Source organism: Rattus norvegicus, chromosome 16, assembly GCF_021556685.1.
Source record: "Rattus norvegicus strain SHRSP/BbbUtx chromosome 16, alternate assembly SHRSP_T2T, whole genome shotgun sequence".
In the NCBI taxonomy this organism is placed as follows: Eukaryota; Metazoa; Chordata; class Mammalia; order Rodentia; family Muridae; genus Rattus; species Rattus norvegicus.
In genome coordinates this window covers 71,477,563-71,492,522 of record NC_141549.1, presented here as the reverse complement: position 1 = coordinate 71,492,522, position 14,960 = coordinate 71,477,563, and the positions used below count along the sequence as shown (strand labels likewise).

At 42.0% G+C, this 14,960-nt stretch overlaps 2 protein-coding genes across 7 annotated transcripts in view; both read right to left on the bottom strand.

The window, feature by feature from the left end:
• Positions 1 to 14,960, bottom strand: part of Erich1 (glutamate-rich 1) — a gene marked incomplete at its 5' end in the record, with an annotated part of 52,793,804 nt that overhangs the window by 12,171,841 nt on the left and 40,607,003 nt on the right.
• The window catches only part of Unc5d (unc-5 netrin receptor D), a 546,654-nt gene that overhangs the window by 6,681 nt on the left and 525,013 nt on the right, over positions 1 to 14,960 (bottom strand). For all 7 annotated transcript variants that reach the window (XM_087588379.1, XM_087588380.1, XM_087588381.1 and 4 more), the window contains one exon: positions 13,241 to 13,419. In XM_087588379.1, coding sequence (XP_087444505.1) covers positions 13,241 to 13,419 — 179 coding nt within the window. The remainder of the gene's footprint in view (positions 1 to 13,240; positions 13,420 to 14,960) is intronic.

The following is a 14,960-nucleotide window of genomic DNA, read 5'->3' as shown; positions in this document are numbered from 1 at the left end:
CACTGTTCTCTTGAAATGTTCTTTTTAAACTAGTTTATATGAAGTAAGCTCATTCCTCCTCAGCAAATATAAGAGCTGTCAAGGTTTTGTCTTCAATCTCGGACCACTCCTCCTTTGGTGCTAAATGTCTACCTCCCATTTTCTTGGCTAATTAAACTGCTTATGGGGTTTTATTATCACCTTAGGGGTTGGTGCAATTATACACCTATCCACCACTTCAGCCTTACTGGATCAGAAATTCTCACTTCAATGTCTCCAAATGACTAAGTCTAAGAACTGGTACTTAGGAATTTTTTGTTGTTGATCCCTTACACTAGGATTTTTTTTTGACCCTTCCACTTTGTTGTTTCTTCTGTTGATGAATGCACTAGCTTTCTCCTTCTACTCTAGGGGATAGACTTCATTTATTTCTTAGCATGCCAGGACGTGTATCACAGTAAAGGACTTGGAACTGTCTCTGAAATCTTGAACACATATTGCATTGCTACATTCTATTTTCATAAGAAATCCTGCATTTGCACCTATCATAGTATCATAGTATGACCTCAATGAAGCTATGGAGATCTCTCTCTCTCTCTCTCTCTCTCTCTCTCTCTCTCTCTCTCTCCCTCTCTCTCTCTCTCTCTCTCTCTCACACACACACACACAGACACACACACACACACACACACACACACACACACACACACACACACACACAAACTTCCCCTTCATCTAACATCCTACTCTGTCTTCATTCTTGACTACAAAACTCTGAATGCTAAAGATCATATTTAATCATTGGCCAAATCCTCCATAGCATTTATCATAACACTGTGACAGGCATTTATTCAACATCCATTAGCTGACATTAACTGAGTAATTGATTCTTCCATGTCTTTTCAAGATGATATAGCATCTTCAATGAAGGGAAAAAAATGAACCCTAACCTTTTGGACAATAACTTTGCTATGATGAGGACTAAGACAACACAAAGGACTAAAGGTCAGTGTTTTTCATGGGGGCTTATAAAGTAAGGACAGAAATGTCATTCCCAATGAAATTTTAGTGTTTTGGAAAGAAACTGTCTGCAGAACAGTTTCTATTTTGAATATCGTAGCACTTTCTACCAGTATTCCCAGCATATGATCACAAAGTGGGGTCCTGTAAAGAGCAGTTAACAGGGAAGATGAGTTTCCAATCATACTTGACTACTTATAGGAAACATACACACAGTTTACATACAATTGGTTATCAAAAACCATACATGACAGAATTATTCCACATACCTTCAACTAAAAGTAATTTTTAAGGAAGGAAGTGACAAGGCCAGCTCAGTGATACTGACACTGACCTCTAGTTCCCCCGATGCTTTCTTGTCTTCTTCTGCTTCCTCATGTTCATGCCCAATTCACTGGTTCTACCCACAACCCAGCTTTGTTTATGAAAAATGGTGGTTAATGCCTACGCTAACAGAAACAGTAAATTCTGCTTGAGTACTTTGGAAGGATTATGGTTCTTCTTATTTAAAAACTTTGAGGTACATATTACCACTTTCTCCAGTTTGCAGGGAGATGTTTCTAGAAGTCGCTGGCTCTCCCTCTATCCAGTTTCCTGAGGTTTAGGCAGTTCAGAATTGGAAGAGATAGTGGGAATGTAGGCACACCTAGAGGCCAGGCCTAAGTAGACATGGGCTAGCAGGTGGGGCCATCTCTTTCCATATCAATGCTTAGAAGAAATAAAAGTTGTTATGATCGCCAGTATTGTTAAAAAGGCAACAACCACAGGCTGAGTTGTGGCTCAGTGGTAGAAGAAACAGGATATAAGGAGAGCCAGCAACTTCTAGCCTAGCCATGGGCTGCATCTCCAGGACTCCTTTCCCCAACAAACAAAATATCTATAACCAAAAGAACAACACCACTATTGCCATTTTACTAAGGGCTGCTGCTGTTTTTGGTTTCCTACTAAACAACAATGGGTTTTTGTACTGTGACTAGAGTCATAATAAACCAAGTGTTCTACTTCAGAGGTTGTCCAGCCTACAGAAGCTAGATAGTTAATAGTTCTGGCTTTGTGGATCTCAGATGGCCTGCCTCTCTGCAGTTGCTGCACTCTACCATGATACCACAAAAGAGGCCACAGACAATGTTCATGGGAATGAGAGCTGTGTTCTAGGAAAATTTTATGGAGTAAAGCTGAAATTTTATTGTCACATTCTTTCTACCTTTCTTACAACATTACTCTCTCTGTTTGCCTCCTTGATACATTTATGAATGAAAACAAAAACTTTTTAGCCAGATTTGCCCTGTGGTCATTGTGCTGTCTCTTATGACTCAACTAGAGGGCTACAGTAGAGAGCTAATTCTAAAATGTTAAGACTGAGATGCATGCTTTGTGTTTCCTTTGAGTAAGCAATCTAGATGCCCACGGTTGCTGAGGCCCAGCGTAGATGATCACTAATTACATATTTAGTGATCTTTGACACTTCCAGATAAAAACTGTAATATGTAATAGTGAAAATCATCAAGCATATGGTTTTTGGGTGGAGAATCTTGGTCCCAGTCAGTCTTAAAAATATCCAGGTGCCCACATCGGATAGGAGTTCTGTGTACATAGTTCAGAAAAAGCACTACAAACTAGACAGTGCCTGCTATCAGCTGCATGGTTCTGGGAAGCCCTGTGGAAAGTACTGTGGAATATGTACCTAGGCCTAAAGAAACTGAATGTCTAAAGGAGGCAAAAATAAATCTCTTAATTGGCACAGATCTTTGAACATACCGTAGCAAGTGAAATGTGCTTCTGGAAGTCACTTTTACACGTATTCTTTGAATTTACACAAATGCACTCAGTATAATACATAAACATTCCAAGTTTCCATTTATCTTAGTAGAGAATTGTATTAGTCTTAATCATTTGATTTGCCTTGCTATTTACCAGACATTTGAGAAAACTCTGCTTCCCTGTGTAAAATAGCAACAAACAAACAAACAAAAAACAAAAAACCCAAACAAACAAATAAACAAACAAAAAAGTAGAAAAAACTAAACTAAACTCTTATTGCAACAGGCTGTCCTTAAAAGATAATAACGTGGTTTTGTGGGTTGCATATAAGCAAATGCAATGTGATTTTTTTTTTAATGTGTTTGACCCATATATTCAACCGACTTTCTTCATACTGCAATTTTGAAATCATCCAGATCCTAATATATAAATTCCATTTTTCCTCACAGTGACTCATGCATTTGGATACCAGGTGGTAAAAGCACCAATTTAGCAAACATTACTAGTCAAACATGGAATTCATGTTGATTTTAAGCAGTTTCCCAAGAGAGTCACTGGTTGCTTCTCCCTGTCTCTCTAGTCACTCCCTTTCTTCTTCTGTCTCTCATCATGGGGTTATTCTCTCTCTCTCTCTTTTTTCTCACTCTCTCTCCATCCCCCATCCTTTCCTCTCTTAAATGAAGCCTAAACCTTACCCCAAACAAAAAATTCTAAATATTCAGAAGAATGGCTGAAAATACATTTTCTTTCTCTCTAGAAACACTTTTATTATGCTCATTTTAGAGACTTCAGATTCACTAAACTTTGTAGCTTTTTTCAAATTCTGACCCACTGAAGTAATTTGGATAACTAAAACTATTTTTGGTGGTGCCTGAGAGATGTCATTTACCATTCAGACAGAAGGCCTAACCACTCAACTTGAAGTTGACTTAGAATCTTTTGGGTTTTCAGTTCAAGTCATTTTCCCAGAGCTCTAGGCTCAAATGGCTTGGTTCTCTTTTGGGTACTCTCAGAATCACTAAGATACCAGAAAGTATGGGTCACACTGAGATGATGAAACACATTTATATAAATAAGTACATGAGTTAGTGATGGTCCATGAAATTTAATTAATTGTGTGTTGTTGAACATTTGAGTTTTCTATATACCTGAGTTCCTTTTCATTTTGCTTCTGTGATTAATTTTATCTTGTAGACCTCCTCATGACCTGGCCATGTGTATAATTTGGGAATTTGTATGAAAGGCAAGGTTGAGATACCCTGACCAGTATCACATGTTTGGCACATGGTATCACATGGGCCGCCTGATAAAAACACACACTTAAACATGTAATCTACTTAACTTCCAAAATACACCTTCCAACTTATAACTGTGTTAGATTGAGAATGGAATTCAGATTAGGATCAGAGGTTTGGAAATACTTATGGAAACTCCATTATTAGTTAAAGTATATACGTTGAGGGAGGAGTTTAAGAGACTATAATTAAATTCCACCAAATAGGGTCATCATAACTAGTATAGCTCATGGTTAGTTCTACTGAAGAGACCCTAGCTAGAGACAGTACAGTGAGAGCTTTCAGATTGTCTAGAACACTCAGTCCCCACAGAACTCAAAAGCAATGCCTTGGAGAGTAGTTTACATCTGTGCGTATTCTCAATAACAAAGAAGAAGTTGATAGCAGCCCTGGAGTAAGGGGAAGGCTGGTATCTGAGGCCATCTCAGCCCTAGGGAATGTACCAAAGTGCTATCAAGCTCATACTGTACTTCCTTGAAACTTTTTTCCTAACCCTTAGACAACAAAGCTTTGCCTTTACTCACTTATGGCTGGGCTACAGGGGCCAAGATACCACCCTCAAAAGATTTTGTATATTCCTATGATAAATGTGCCAATGAATGATACTCTAACATACAGTTTGAGCTGCACTCAAATATCCTTAGCATTGGAGACTCTTCCACTAGGTACAGGGTATAATGTCATTTAGGATTAGGGTTTCCAACCAACACATTCAGCCATTTATATCTGTAAGCCCCAAGGCAGCAAGTGAAAGTTTGTTTACATTCAAGAAGGAGGAGGTGGAGGAAGAGGAGGAAGAGGAGGTGGAGGAAGAGAAGGAGGAGGAGGAGGAAAAGGATGAGAAGGAGGAGGAGGAGGAAGAGAAGGAGGAGGAAGAGAAGGAGGAGGAAGAGAAGGAGGAGGACAAGAAGGAGGAGGAAGAGAAGGAAGAGGAGGAAGAGAAGGAGGAGAAAGAGGAGGAGGAGGAGAAACATCTATACCCAGCTCAACCTTGTTTTTGCCATTTAAATGCTTATTTTAGGAATATCTTCTTTCTGAACAGTTTATCAGTAAAATAAATAAATAATAAAGTTGAGCCGTCTAACAAATTAGAAAGCATTGTTTCTAGAATAGTGCATAATCCTACAGTACAGTATAGAGTAGGGAATTGAAACACCGTCCTAATGAAACAATATTAGTATCTCTGATATCATTCTAATTGCCTCATTTAATGAAAGCCTCTTATGTGACCCAAAGCAACCCTCCACACAGTTCTTTAAATGCAAATAGAAGAGAAAAGCCATTTCTACCGAATAACGGTAATTGGCTAGATAGATCATAACCATTTACTCTCTGCTCATCATGTTTCCATCTCCAAACTTCTGGCTAGCAGGGAACTCAAGAGGCAGCGAAGCCACTGCCAAGGTGAAGCAAGAGGAGTCTCATCTATGACTACTACTGAGTGAGCAGGAGACAAGTTCTGTCAGCCAGAGAGCAGAACAGGAAGGATAGGCACAGCTGAAGACATGTTCAGATCCACCATGCTAATTTGATCTTCCTGGCCCCTCCTGGAGTTCCTTTCTGCCTAATGTGTCATATCCTCCTGGAAAGAGAGACAAGACTGGACCCTCACTCTTTGGATAGTGTATGAAAGCCCCTGGGCCTAGAAGTCCCTGTGAACTACCAGATGAGAACATAGCTAGTTACAGTTTGTTTTGAAAAGCTTCAGTTTCACTCCTCCCAGGATGCCCATGACAATTTCTGGCTTTTGGAAAGGAAACAGTGGCAAAGATCACCGTATCAAAACCTGAACGTTACTTTGAATTGGAATATAGCCATGGGAAAAAAAATAATCCAACTTCAAGTCAATTATTTTCTTCAATCACCTTGAGACAGTTTTGCCAAAGGGCAAAGCGGGACCACAATGCATTAAGAGAAAAGCTTTCAGGGCTGACCACCAATGAAGGAAGGGTAAAATATTTAGACTTTTTCACTTTGCAAATGATTCGGTATGAGTTTCAACCAAGCCTCACACATCCCTGAAAGGATATGCAATCTCCGAGGCAGTCTGATAAATCAGGTGAAATCTTCACTGTGATTCAACTCTAAGATGCCATCTACAGACGGACGACCATTGTTAGCTTCTTTCAGTACTGTTTCTAATACTGCTTCTGAAGGGAATCTTTCTGGCTGGCTGGCTGGCTGTGGGGTTCTGCCACACCCATCTTTTCAGCAACGGACTGTGTTTAAAGGGAGAATTTGACTTCTTCAAAGATCATGGTGAACTTACCAGTGCCCAGAAATAAATAAGTAAAATAAAAACCTGGAGCCATCCCTTTTCAAAGCCATGCCTTGTCATCGCCCCTTGGCGTTAACCGTGGGAGCGCCAGATCATATGAAAAAGCTTCTTTAACACACTGCCTTCAGGATGGACACCTGCCACTTACAATCCGCACACAGCTTGTTCACCGCTAAACCTGTCCCGGGGCTGTCTCTTTTCTGCTTCCTCTCAGCAGGCACTTTCATGAGTCGTTGACTTCAGCAGAATGAAACCCAAATACCCAAGACTTTGCTGCGTTGGGTCCCTCTGGCCTCACGGGCTTTTCTGATTTCAGACCCCCGAGTCAGTCCGCTGGACTAGAACCAGGAAATCTGATTTAAACATCATTGTATTTAACCTCCAGGGACCTCCGTAATGCTATTGCCCTGTGCATTCATTCTCCTAGATGTCATAAAGAATTTTTATTTCTTTTCTTTATTCGGAAACGGCAATTGTAAAGGTAGAGGAGGTACTCTCTGGCTTCCGGCCTTCAGAACCGAGAATGTTCTATCTGGTGCAAACACAGTACATTTTGCAGCAGGAACTAAGGAGGAGCTGCTGCTCAGTATGCATCCTGGATGGATCTCCAGGCATCTCCCTTGCCCTCCCTCTTCCCCCTCCAAGGCCTGCTCTGGAACTTTGCTACCTTTGAGAATTCTGAGCAGTTCTCCTGACCAGATGAATAGGCCTGGTTATGGCTCCCAGGGTCCTTTCCATCCACCCTCTGGCCACATTTTACTACTCTGCAGCTTCCAATTAAGAGGGCGGACAGTGGGACTGAAAAGATACGACCTCAATGCGAGAAGACTCTGCTTCTCATTAAAGGTCCTGCTGAAAGCTGCGGAGGAATGAAAACAAGATGTCACCCTGCCATTTATCAGCCACAAGGCTGGAGGACTTTCATTAGTTCTCCACTTTTACAGGGCCACCCATGAACCCAACACCTGAGACGCATTTGATCTGTTTGAACTAGATGGCTAATAAGAAATACGTTTCTCTGGCATTGCGGCCAAATTTTAAGATAAGTCTACTATTAGAGAAGGCCTTGGGAAAGGCAGTTAATAAGATGTAATTTTCTTCTACTTTGGCTGCTTCCCCTCTATTCATCCAGCCATATCACATGCATCTGTTCCCATGGCAACTCAGTCAAGCTTTGGTCTCACAAGAGTTTCTAGAATGTCGAAATCACAAGGCCTGGAATATCTAGTCACAGGCTTCACATACAAAGGCATAGGAGAAAAGACAACTTGGTTTGTGGCTTGTTTTCTTATTAAGATTCATTTCCAGTAATTGCCTTGATCCTTGTTTGTGTCCATTCTATTTCTGAAGAGACAGAATGTCTTCTCAAGATCAAGGATCAAGGACAGTGTCCTGTGAGAGAGTCCATGTCAACTATTCACGGATTATCTCTTGAATTTCTCCTAGTTTGGCAGCTTCATCTATACATGTTTCATGGTAAATTAGAAATAAGTATCATAAATGCAAAATAATGTCAGTTTAGATATGCTGTGATACAGCTGGCCAAAGCAGGTATTTTTTAAATATTTATTTATTTCTCTGTATATGAGTATATTCCTGTATATGTATCTGTGCACCCTGTGCCTGCCTGGTGACAAGGAGGACATTGGATCTCTTGGGACATGAGTTATAGCCAGCTTGGAGCTGTAGTTGCCAGAAACTGATTCAAGTCCTCTGCAAGAACAGCAATGCTCTTGCGCAGTGAGCCATCAATCCAGCACGGGAAGCAGATATTCAATCATTACTCAGCAATGTTCCCTACCACCTCTCAGTAATCACATATGGCCAGAGCAATAGATAGTTACTATAGCTGAAATTATAGGCTAAGCATGTAATCTTGTATGTTTGTTCATGTAGCAAGTATGCGTGCTAAGAGCCAGCCCTGTTCACAGCACTGATAGCTGTAACAGTCATCTATGGCGATCTTCACTGAGCTCTGCAGAGGTTTTGATATGACCCATGTGGCCAGATACTCTATCCTGTCTCATTCTAACCAGGGACTGAGCCTTGATTTATTCCTGTTTTCCTCTCTCTGTCTCTCTGTCTCTCTGTCTCTGTCTCTCTCTCTCTCTCTGTGTGTGTGTGTGTGTGTGTGTGTGTGTGTGAGAGAGAGAGAGAGAGAGAAACAGAGATACACAGAGAGAGAGAGAGAAACAGAGACAGACACACAGAGAGAAACAGAGACAGACAGAGAGAGAGAGAGAGACAGAGGCAGACACAGACACACAGAGAGAGAGAGAGAGAGACAGAGAGAGAGAGACAGAGAGAGACAGATACAGACACACACAGAGAGAGAGAGACAGACAGACAGAGAGAGAGACAGAGAGAGACACAGACACACACACACACACAGAGAGAGAGAGAGAGAGAGAGAGAAACAGACAGACACACACACACAGAAACAGAGACAGACAGAGAGAGACAGACACAGACACACAGAGAGAGACAGAGAGAGAGACAGAGAGAGACAGACACAGACACACACACACACACAGAGAGAGAGAGAGAGAGACAAAGAGACAAAGAGACAAAGAGAGAAAGTCATAGATAATCATCAGCGACACTGACATTTATGTTTGTCAAAGAAGAGTAAGGAATGTTTTCAGGACTGACAGAGAAATTAGAGCAATTATTTTCCTTTATTCTCTTGAAAAATCTTCTCTTCAGTGTTTGATGGCTATTACTAGGACCTGTTCAATGCTTTGGGAAGGTGAAAGGGAAGGACGAGTTGGGTAAAAGCTCATGTGACCAAAGTGAGAGAAAGCATACATGCACCTCTGTGCTCATCTTTCTATTCTGACCCCGAAACAGTGTTCTTACCCAGTGTGCCTGCATTTTGGCAATTATACATTTCCATGGTTCAGATGTACAAATTTTATACCATGTTATTCCTAACTATGAGAGGGCTAAATCAGTGATCTGATATTGCATAATAGGAAATAGAAATGGATTCCATTCAAGCTCTGTCATACATGTTTCTTTGTATGAAGGAGGATATACATCTCTGGTACTTATTGGGGGCTTCACTGAGGATGGTCCCAATTGGCTCATATGTTCGAATGCTGGTTCCCTGCTTTGTGGAACTCTTTGAGAAGGACTAGAAGGTGTGGCCTTGTTAAAGTGGGTGTGGCTATTTTTGAAGGATGTGTGTCACTCAGGATTAGGTTTGACATTTCAAGAGCCCATGCCTGGCCCAATCTTGCTCTCTCTGCCTGCAACTTCCAGGTTGGGTGTGAACTCTCAGCTCCTGCTCTAGCACCATGCCTGCCTACCTACTGCCATGCTCCGTGCCACGAGGTTCATGGACTAACCCTCTGAAACTATAGTCAAACCACAATTAGAGGCTTTCTTTTAAAAGTTGCCTTGGTCATGGCATCTCTTTAGCAATAGGAGGGTAGTCTAAACAAAAATATAAAAGAAACCCGAGCATTTCTGTAAGATGAGACTGAGCTGAGGCAACAGATACCAACCAGGTGGTTCCAAATAATTTTCCTATTCTGCTTCTCCAGGTACTTTATAGCATCCGTGTCAGTCCTCGCATCAGCAGCCTTTTCCTCCTTGAAGAAACCTTGAAGGAGGCTGGGAGTAGGGCTGAAGGAGAATCCTCAGCTCCTGGCAATGTCTTGACAATAATGCTTAAGGAAGCATTATTCAACGAGGAAGGACTACTGCAAGTCAGGACTCTGGGAAGAACAGGCTGAGAGGAAATACAAGACACTACCTGTTCATATAAGCACAGTTCACTAGAATAGTCATGTCTACTTGGGTGGGCATGTTTCCCCCTGGCAGCTTCATGTTACAGAGGCAGAAAGTTGAACAGTTGTTGAATTGTTGGCAACAGGTTCTACATGGCCTAACTAGTTCTTATGTGGCCACTTACAGAAACTGTGCTGACCCTGCTTGAGATCCTTCAGTTCACAGTTAGGATTTTAAAGATCAAAGCTGAGGAACAGAGAGGAAGGCAGGAAATGCTGCATACTGTGTTGAATATGTTATCTGGGTAAGACGAGAGAGAAGTAGATTATACACATTCGCGCTGTTCTAATTTCCTATTCATTGTGGTAATGTCAAGGTGAGCAACTAACATTTGATGAAAATGCTTTCTGGCCATTATGTTGGAAAATTTCCACAAAATAGGTATTTGAATTCCTTATGTCAAGGGAGTTTATTCCTGGAGATGAGGTATTAGAGGAAAATAAGCAAGTCAACAAGGCTCATGACCATAGACACCAGGAGGGTAGCTAGCTCAAGTGATGAAAATTGATGTTCATTAGTGTCCGGGCATAAAAGACACTAAATGTAGTCTCCAGTGTGGTTTGCAATTTCCCTACAGTATGAGGTTAGAAAGACATGACATTGCAGGTGCACACTCTTTGTTGATATTGTAAATGGACAGTTAAGCAGAACAAGGTAACAATACTCATATGCTCACCCTAAAAATCAGAAGCACACAAGGGTACACAGGGACTTGGCAACAACTATCTGTTGGTTAATACTACTTTGAAAGTCACAACCTTTCACAATTAGAATAAAGACAATATAACATCTATTCTGGATGCCCATTACTAGAAATAAAAAACTTGGAGAAGTAACTGGCATGCTTATACAGACTGGAATTGGCTGCAGCACAAGGGTGTGGAGCAGACATGAGATCCTGCTGAGCAAGGATCCTCTCCTCTCCTCTCCTCTCCTCTCCTCTCCTCTCCTCTCCTCTCCTCTCCTCTCCTCTCCTCTCCTCTCCTCTGTCCTTCTCTTCCTTCTCCTCTCCCCTCCCCTCTCCCCCTGTCCTCCCCTCCTCTCTTCTCCCATCCTCTCCTCTCCTCTCCCCTCCCTTCTTTTCCTTACTTGTTTTTTTTCCTACCCGCTATTGTTCAACAAAATTCATTTCTTGCTCCATTTTTTGTACTATTGTCCATGGTGACCAGAAAGTGAACTTGACACAGTCATGGTATTCATGGATGACAACCAAGAAATCTCTCCTTTTTTAAACTTGCTAAGTTTAGAAGTGGGCTCAGCTACTGTATTTCCTGCACAGTCATATTTTTAATGCTTCCATTTTTGGTCTAAGCCTTTGCCTTTTCAAGAAAGTATCTATTCTTTTTGGGTCTGCCTATCCTCTGTAAATTCATTTTCCTCAAACAACAGTGTCTCCTATTTCTGGCTGGATCCTTCATTTGTGGTTTCTGGATCCATTCTGAGGCAGGGAGCAGTATTCTGTCTTTTCTTGGCAGACACTTATCCCCCACCACCCCTTTCAGATACAAAAGAGTCAGGTATGAGTCTGTGGAGATAAAAAAGGAAAAGTGAAAAGGAAGAACAAGCCAAGCAGAAAAAAAAAGGTTTTGTCTGAAAATAAAAAAAAAATCAAAACAATATTACCAAAGGCAAAGAAAATAAAAATGATGCATAAAACCAAAGTGTGGATGCTTCAGTCCTTCTTGGAAGGGGGAACAAAAATACTCACAGAAGGAAATACAGAGACAAAGTGTGGAGCAGGGACTCAAGGAAAGGTCATCCAGAGACTGACATGGGCATCCATCCCACATGCAGTCATCAAACCCAGACACTATTGGGGATGCCAAGAGGTGCATGCTGACAGGAGCTTGATATAGCTCTCTCCTGAGAGGCTCTGCCAGAGCCTAACAAATACAGAGGTAGATGCTTTCAGTCAACCATTGAACTGAGAATTGGGTCTCCAGTGGAGGAGTTAGAGAAAGAAATGAAGGAGGTGAAGGGATTTGCAAACTCCATAGGGAGAATAACAATATCAACCAACCAGACCCCCCTAACCTTCCAGGGACTAAACCACTAACCAACGTGTACACATAGAGGGACCAATGGCTCCAGCTGCATATGTAACAAGGATAGCCTTGTCTGGCATCAGTGGGAAGAGAGGCCCTTGATCCTGTGAAGGCTTGATGCCTCAGTGTAGGGGAAATGCCAGGGCAGGGAGGCAGGAGGGAGTGGGGCAGGAAGCACTCTCTTGGAGGCAGGGGTTAGGGGGATGGAATAGGGGGTTTGTGGTGGGGAAACCTGGAAGAGGGATAATATTTGAAATGTAGATAAAGAAAATATCAGATAAAAAATTAAGAAGATAACAACAACAACAACAACACCCTAAACAAACAAAGAAAAACCCAACCGTAGCTTATTCTGGGGTCTAGAGGAAGTTATGGAGAGGAGAGATTCATTTGCCATATCCCCAAGAGTCAACCCAAACCCAGTGCTTACCTGCCTCCCACCACCCGCTGTTGTTGTTCACCAGTGCCTCTGCTCCTATGAGGTAATGAAGCTATTAGGGCTTTCTCTGTTCCAGACAACTCTAGGACAGGATGGCATTGGCTAACCCATGCAGTAATAAACATTGTCACTCTTTGCAGCACACTCTTTGGGTGGTGTTGTCAACATAACTTTCTCTTCATGCGGCAGATCTAAAAGTCCTGAAATTTCTGCTAAATTGCATGTAGATGCCCATTGTTGCAGACTGAGCATGTCCCCCTTAGTGGGGTAAGCAGTGACTACCATTACTTGGTGGGAAGAGGATAGCAGGATACGTGCTGCCCTGTGTCTGCATACCAGTGCAAGCCATGTTCTAATCATTTACAGGACAACATAGCCTAGGCCTCTATTTGCATGAACCAAATAGCAAATCTGGTCACTGGGCCAGAACCAAAGTAGAACCTTTCGGTTGTGAGCTCTGAGGCAGAGTGAGATGTGGTAGATATGATATGCTGATACTGTAGCTGGACTCCATATAAAAATGGGCTAGAGAAATACATCAAGATTTCTAGCCCACATGGTTGCCCCAAATCCCTTTATTTCTCAAAGTTTGCGAAGTCAAAGCATTTCAAAAGTTGCCCCAAATTACCTATTGATGCTGTTTTTCTGTGCTAACATCTGCCAGTCCTTGCCTTTGGCATTGGGGGTATCGAACGTTGCGCAGATCCTCTGCCTGATGGAATAGGGAATTTTGAAGGCTTTCGGGCCAGTCTGTGCAGGGAAAGTACTGTCCTCTTGTGCGAAGAAAGTGATGGTTTCTCGTTCACTCTATAAACAAGATAAGTGATGTGTAATCAGGCCCAAAGAAAAAAACACTCTGACATTTTTTTATTTGTGAAAAATCTATGTCAACCCACATGCACTAAATGCATACATAAAATACACTGACAGTTTCCCTTAGTTTTCAAAATAGTAAAGACCCTTTTTAGTGGTTCATCCATCATGTTCTGATGATGTACAGTGGCCTCCTCCATTCAGAGATACCATAGGTCACCAGCTCCTAACATCCTGCCCTGTCTGGAAAGGAAAGAATTAGGTAGTTTTTATTTCACTTTTTTAAGGCTCTCAGATACATGAGAATTAGTAAGGAGAAGTTACCTGGTGACACATTTAGGTTCAGTATGAGGAACAGATTTGGGTTCAATATGAGGAATGGCTCTCTAGTAGTCATTGAGACCAAAGACAAATGGGCTGATCACAGCAGGAGACTGGGAAGCTGTAAGAGGGCAGGAAGTGGGGGCTGTATTTAATGCTACAAAAGTTTGTTCTGAACTTAGTCCTGAGGTTGTGTGGCACTATGATTCATCCCGTTTTTGATTTAACTCCCCTCAATGAGACTGACTCTGCCAGAGACAATGCTTCTATGAGCTGTGTGCAGAGTGATGGCTGGAAGGCTTCTACATGCCGTCCATCCAGCTGCTTCTAATGGATAGCTGCCCAGGAAGGAAACAACTTTTAGGTCACCGTACCCATGATGAAGTCACAAAGAGATCTAGCAGGCTACAGTGGTGGCTGATAGATTCATGCGGACTAATAGAATTGTAAGAATTTATAAATATCTGGTAGAATGAAGCCCATGATTATTATATGCCATAAAATAAAAGGGATACTGCTGACATAGTTAAAGGACCTAGTCAGATGGCTATGAATTGATTATTTTTCTTTTCCCTTGTGGATTTAACCTAACCCACAGCTTCCAAAAGGAGTAAAGGGTAACTCTTCTGGAATCTATCTCCTCTCTCTGTCTCTCTCTCTCTCTGTCTCTCTCTCTCTGTCTCTCTCTCTCTGTCTCTCTCTCTCTGTCTCTCTCTCTGTCTCTCTCTCTCTCTCTCTCTCTCTCTGTGTGTGTGTGTGTGTCTGTCTGTCTGTCTCTGTCTCTGGTCTCTCTCTCCCCCTTTGCTCTCTCTCTTCCTCTTTCCTTCCTTCCCTTGCCCCCATTGCTTTTCACTGTACTGGGGATTGAATTCAGTACCTTCTGCAAGGCAGGCAAATACACTACCGCTGAGGTGCACAGCCCAGATTTGGGGGCATCTCTTACTGCTCTGGAAGAGGAAAATGAAAAAATGCCCATGCTGTGAATTGCTTGAGAAGGTGTAGCTAGGGGCCATGAACAGCCTGTGGCCTATGCATAGCACATGGAATGGGGAACTGAGTTGTGCCAGCAACTTGAATAACCTTGGACTCCGAGCTGCAACGATAACATTCCGCTAGCCAACATCTTGGTTCAGTTGCTGAGATCTTGACCAGAGAGTGCAGCTATGTTTAGACTTTTGACTTATAAAAATAGGAATTTTCATTATGCTTCTAAA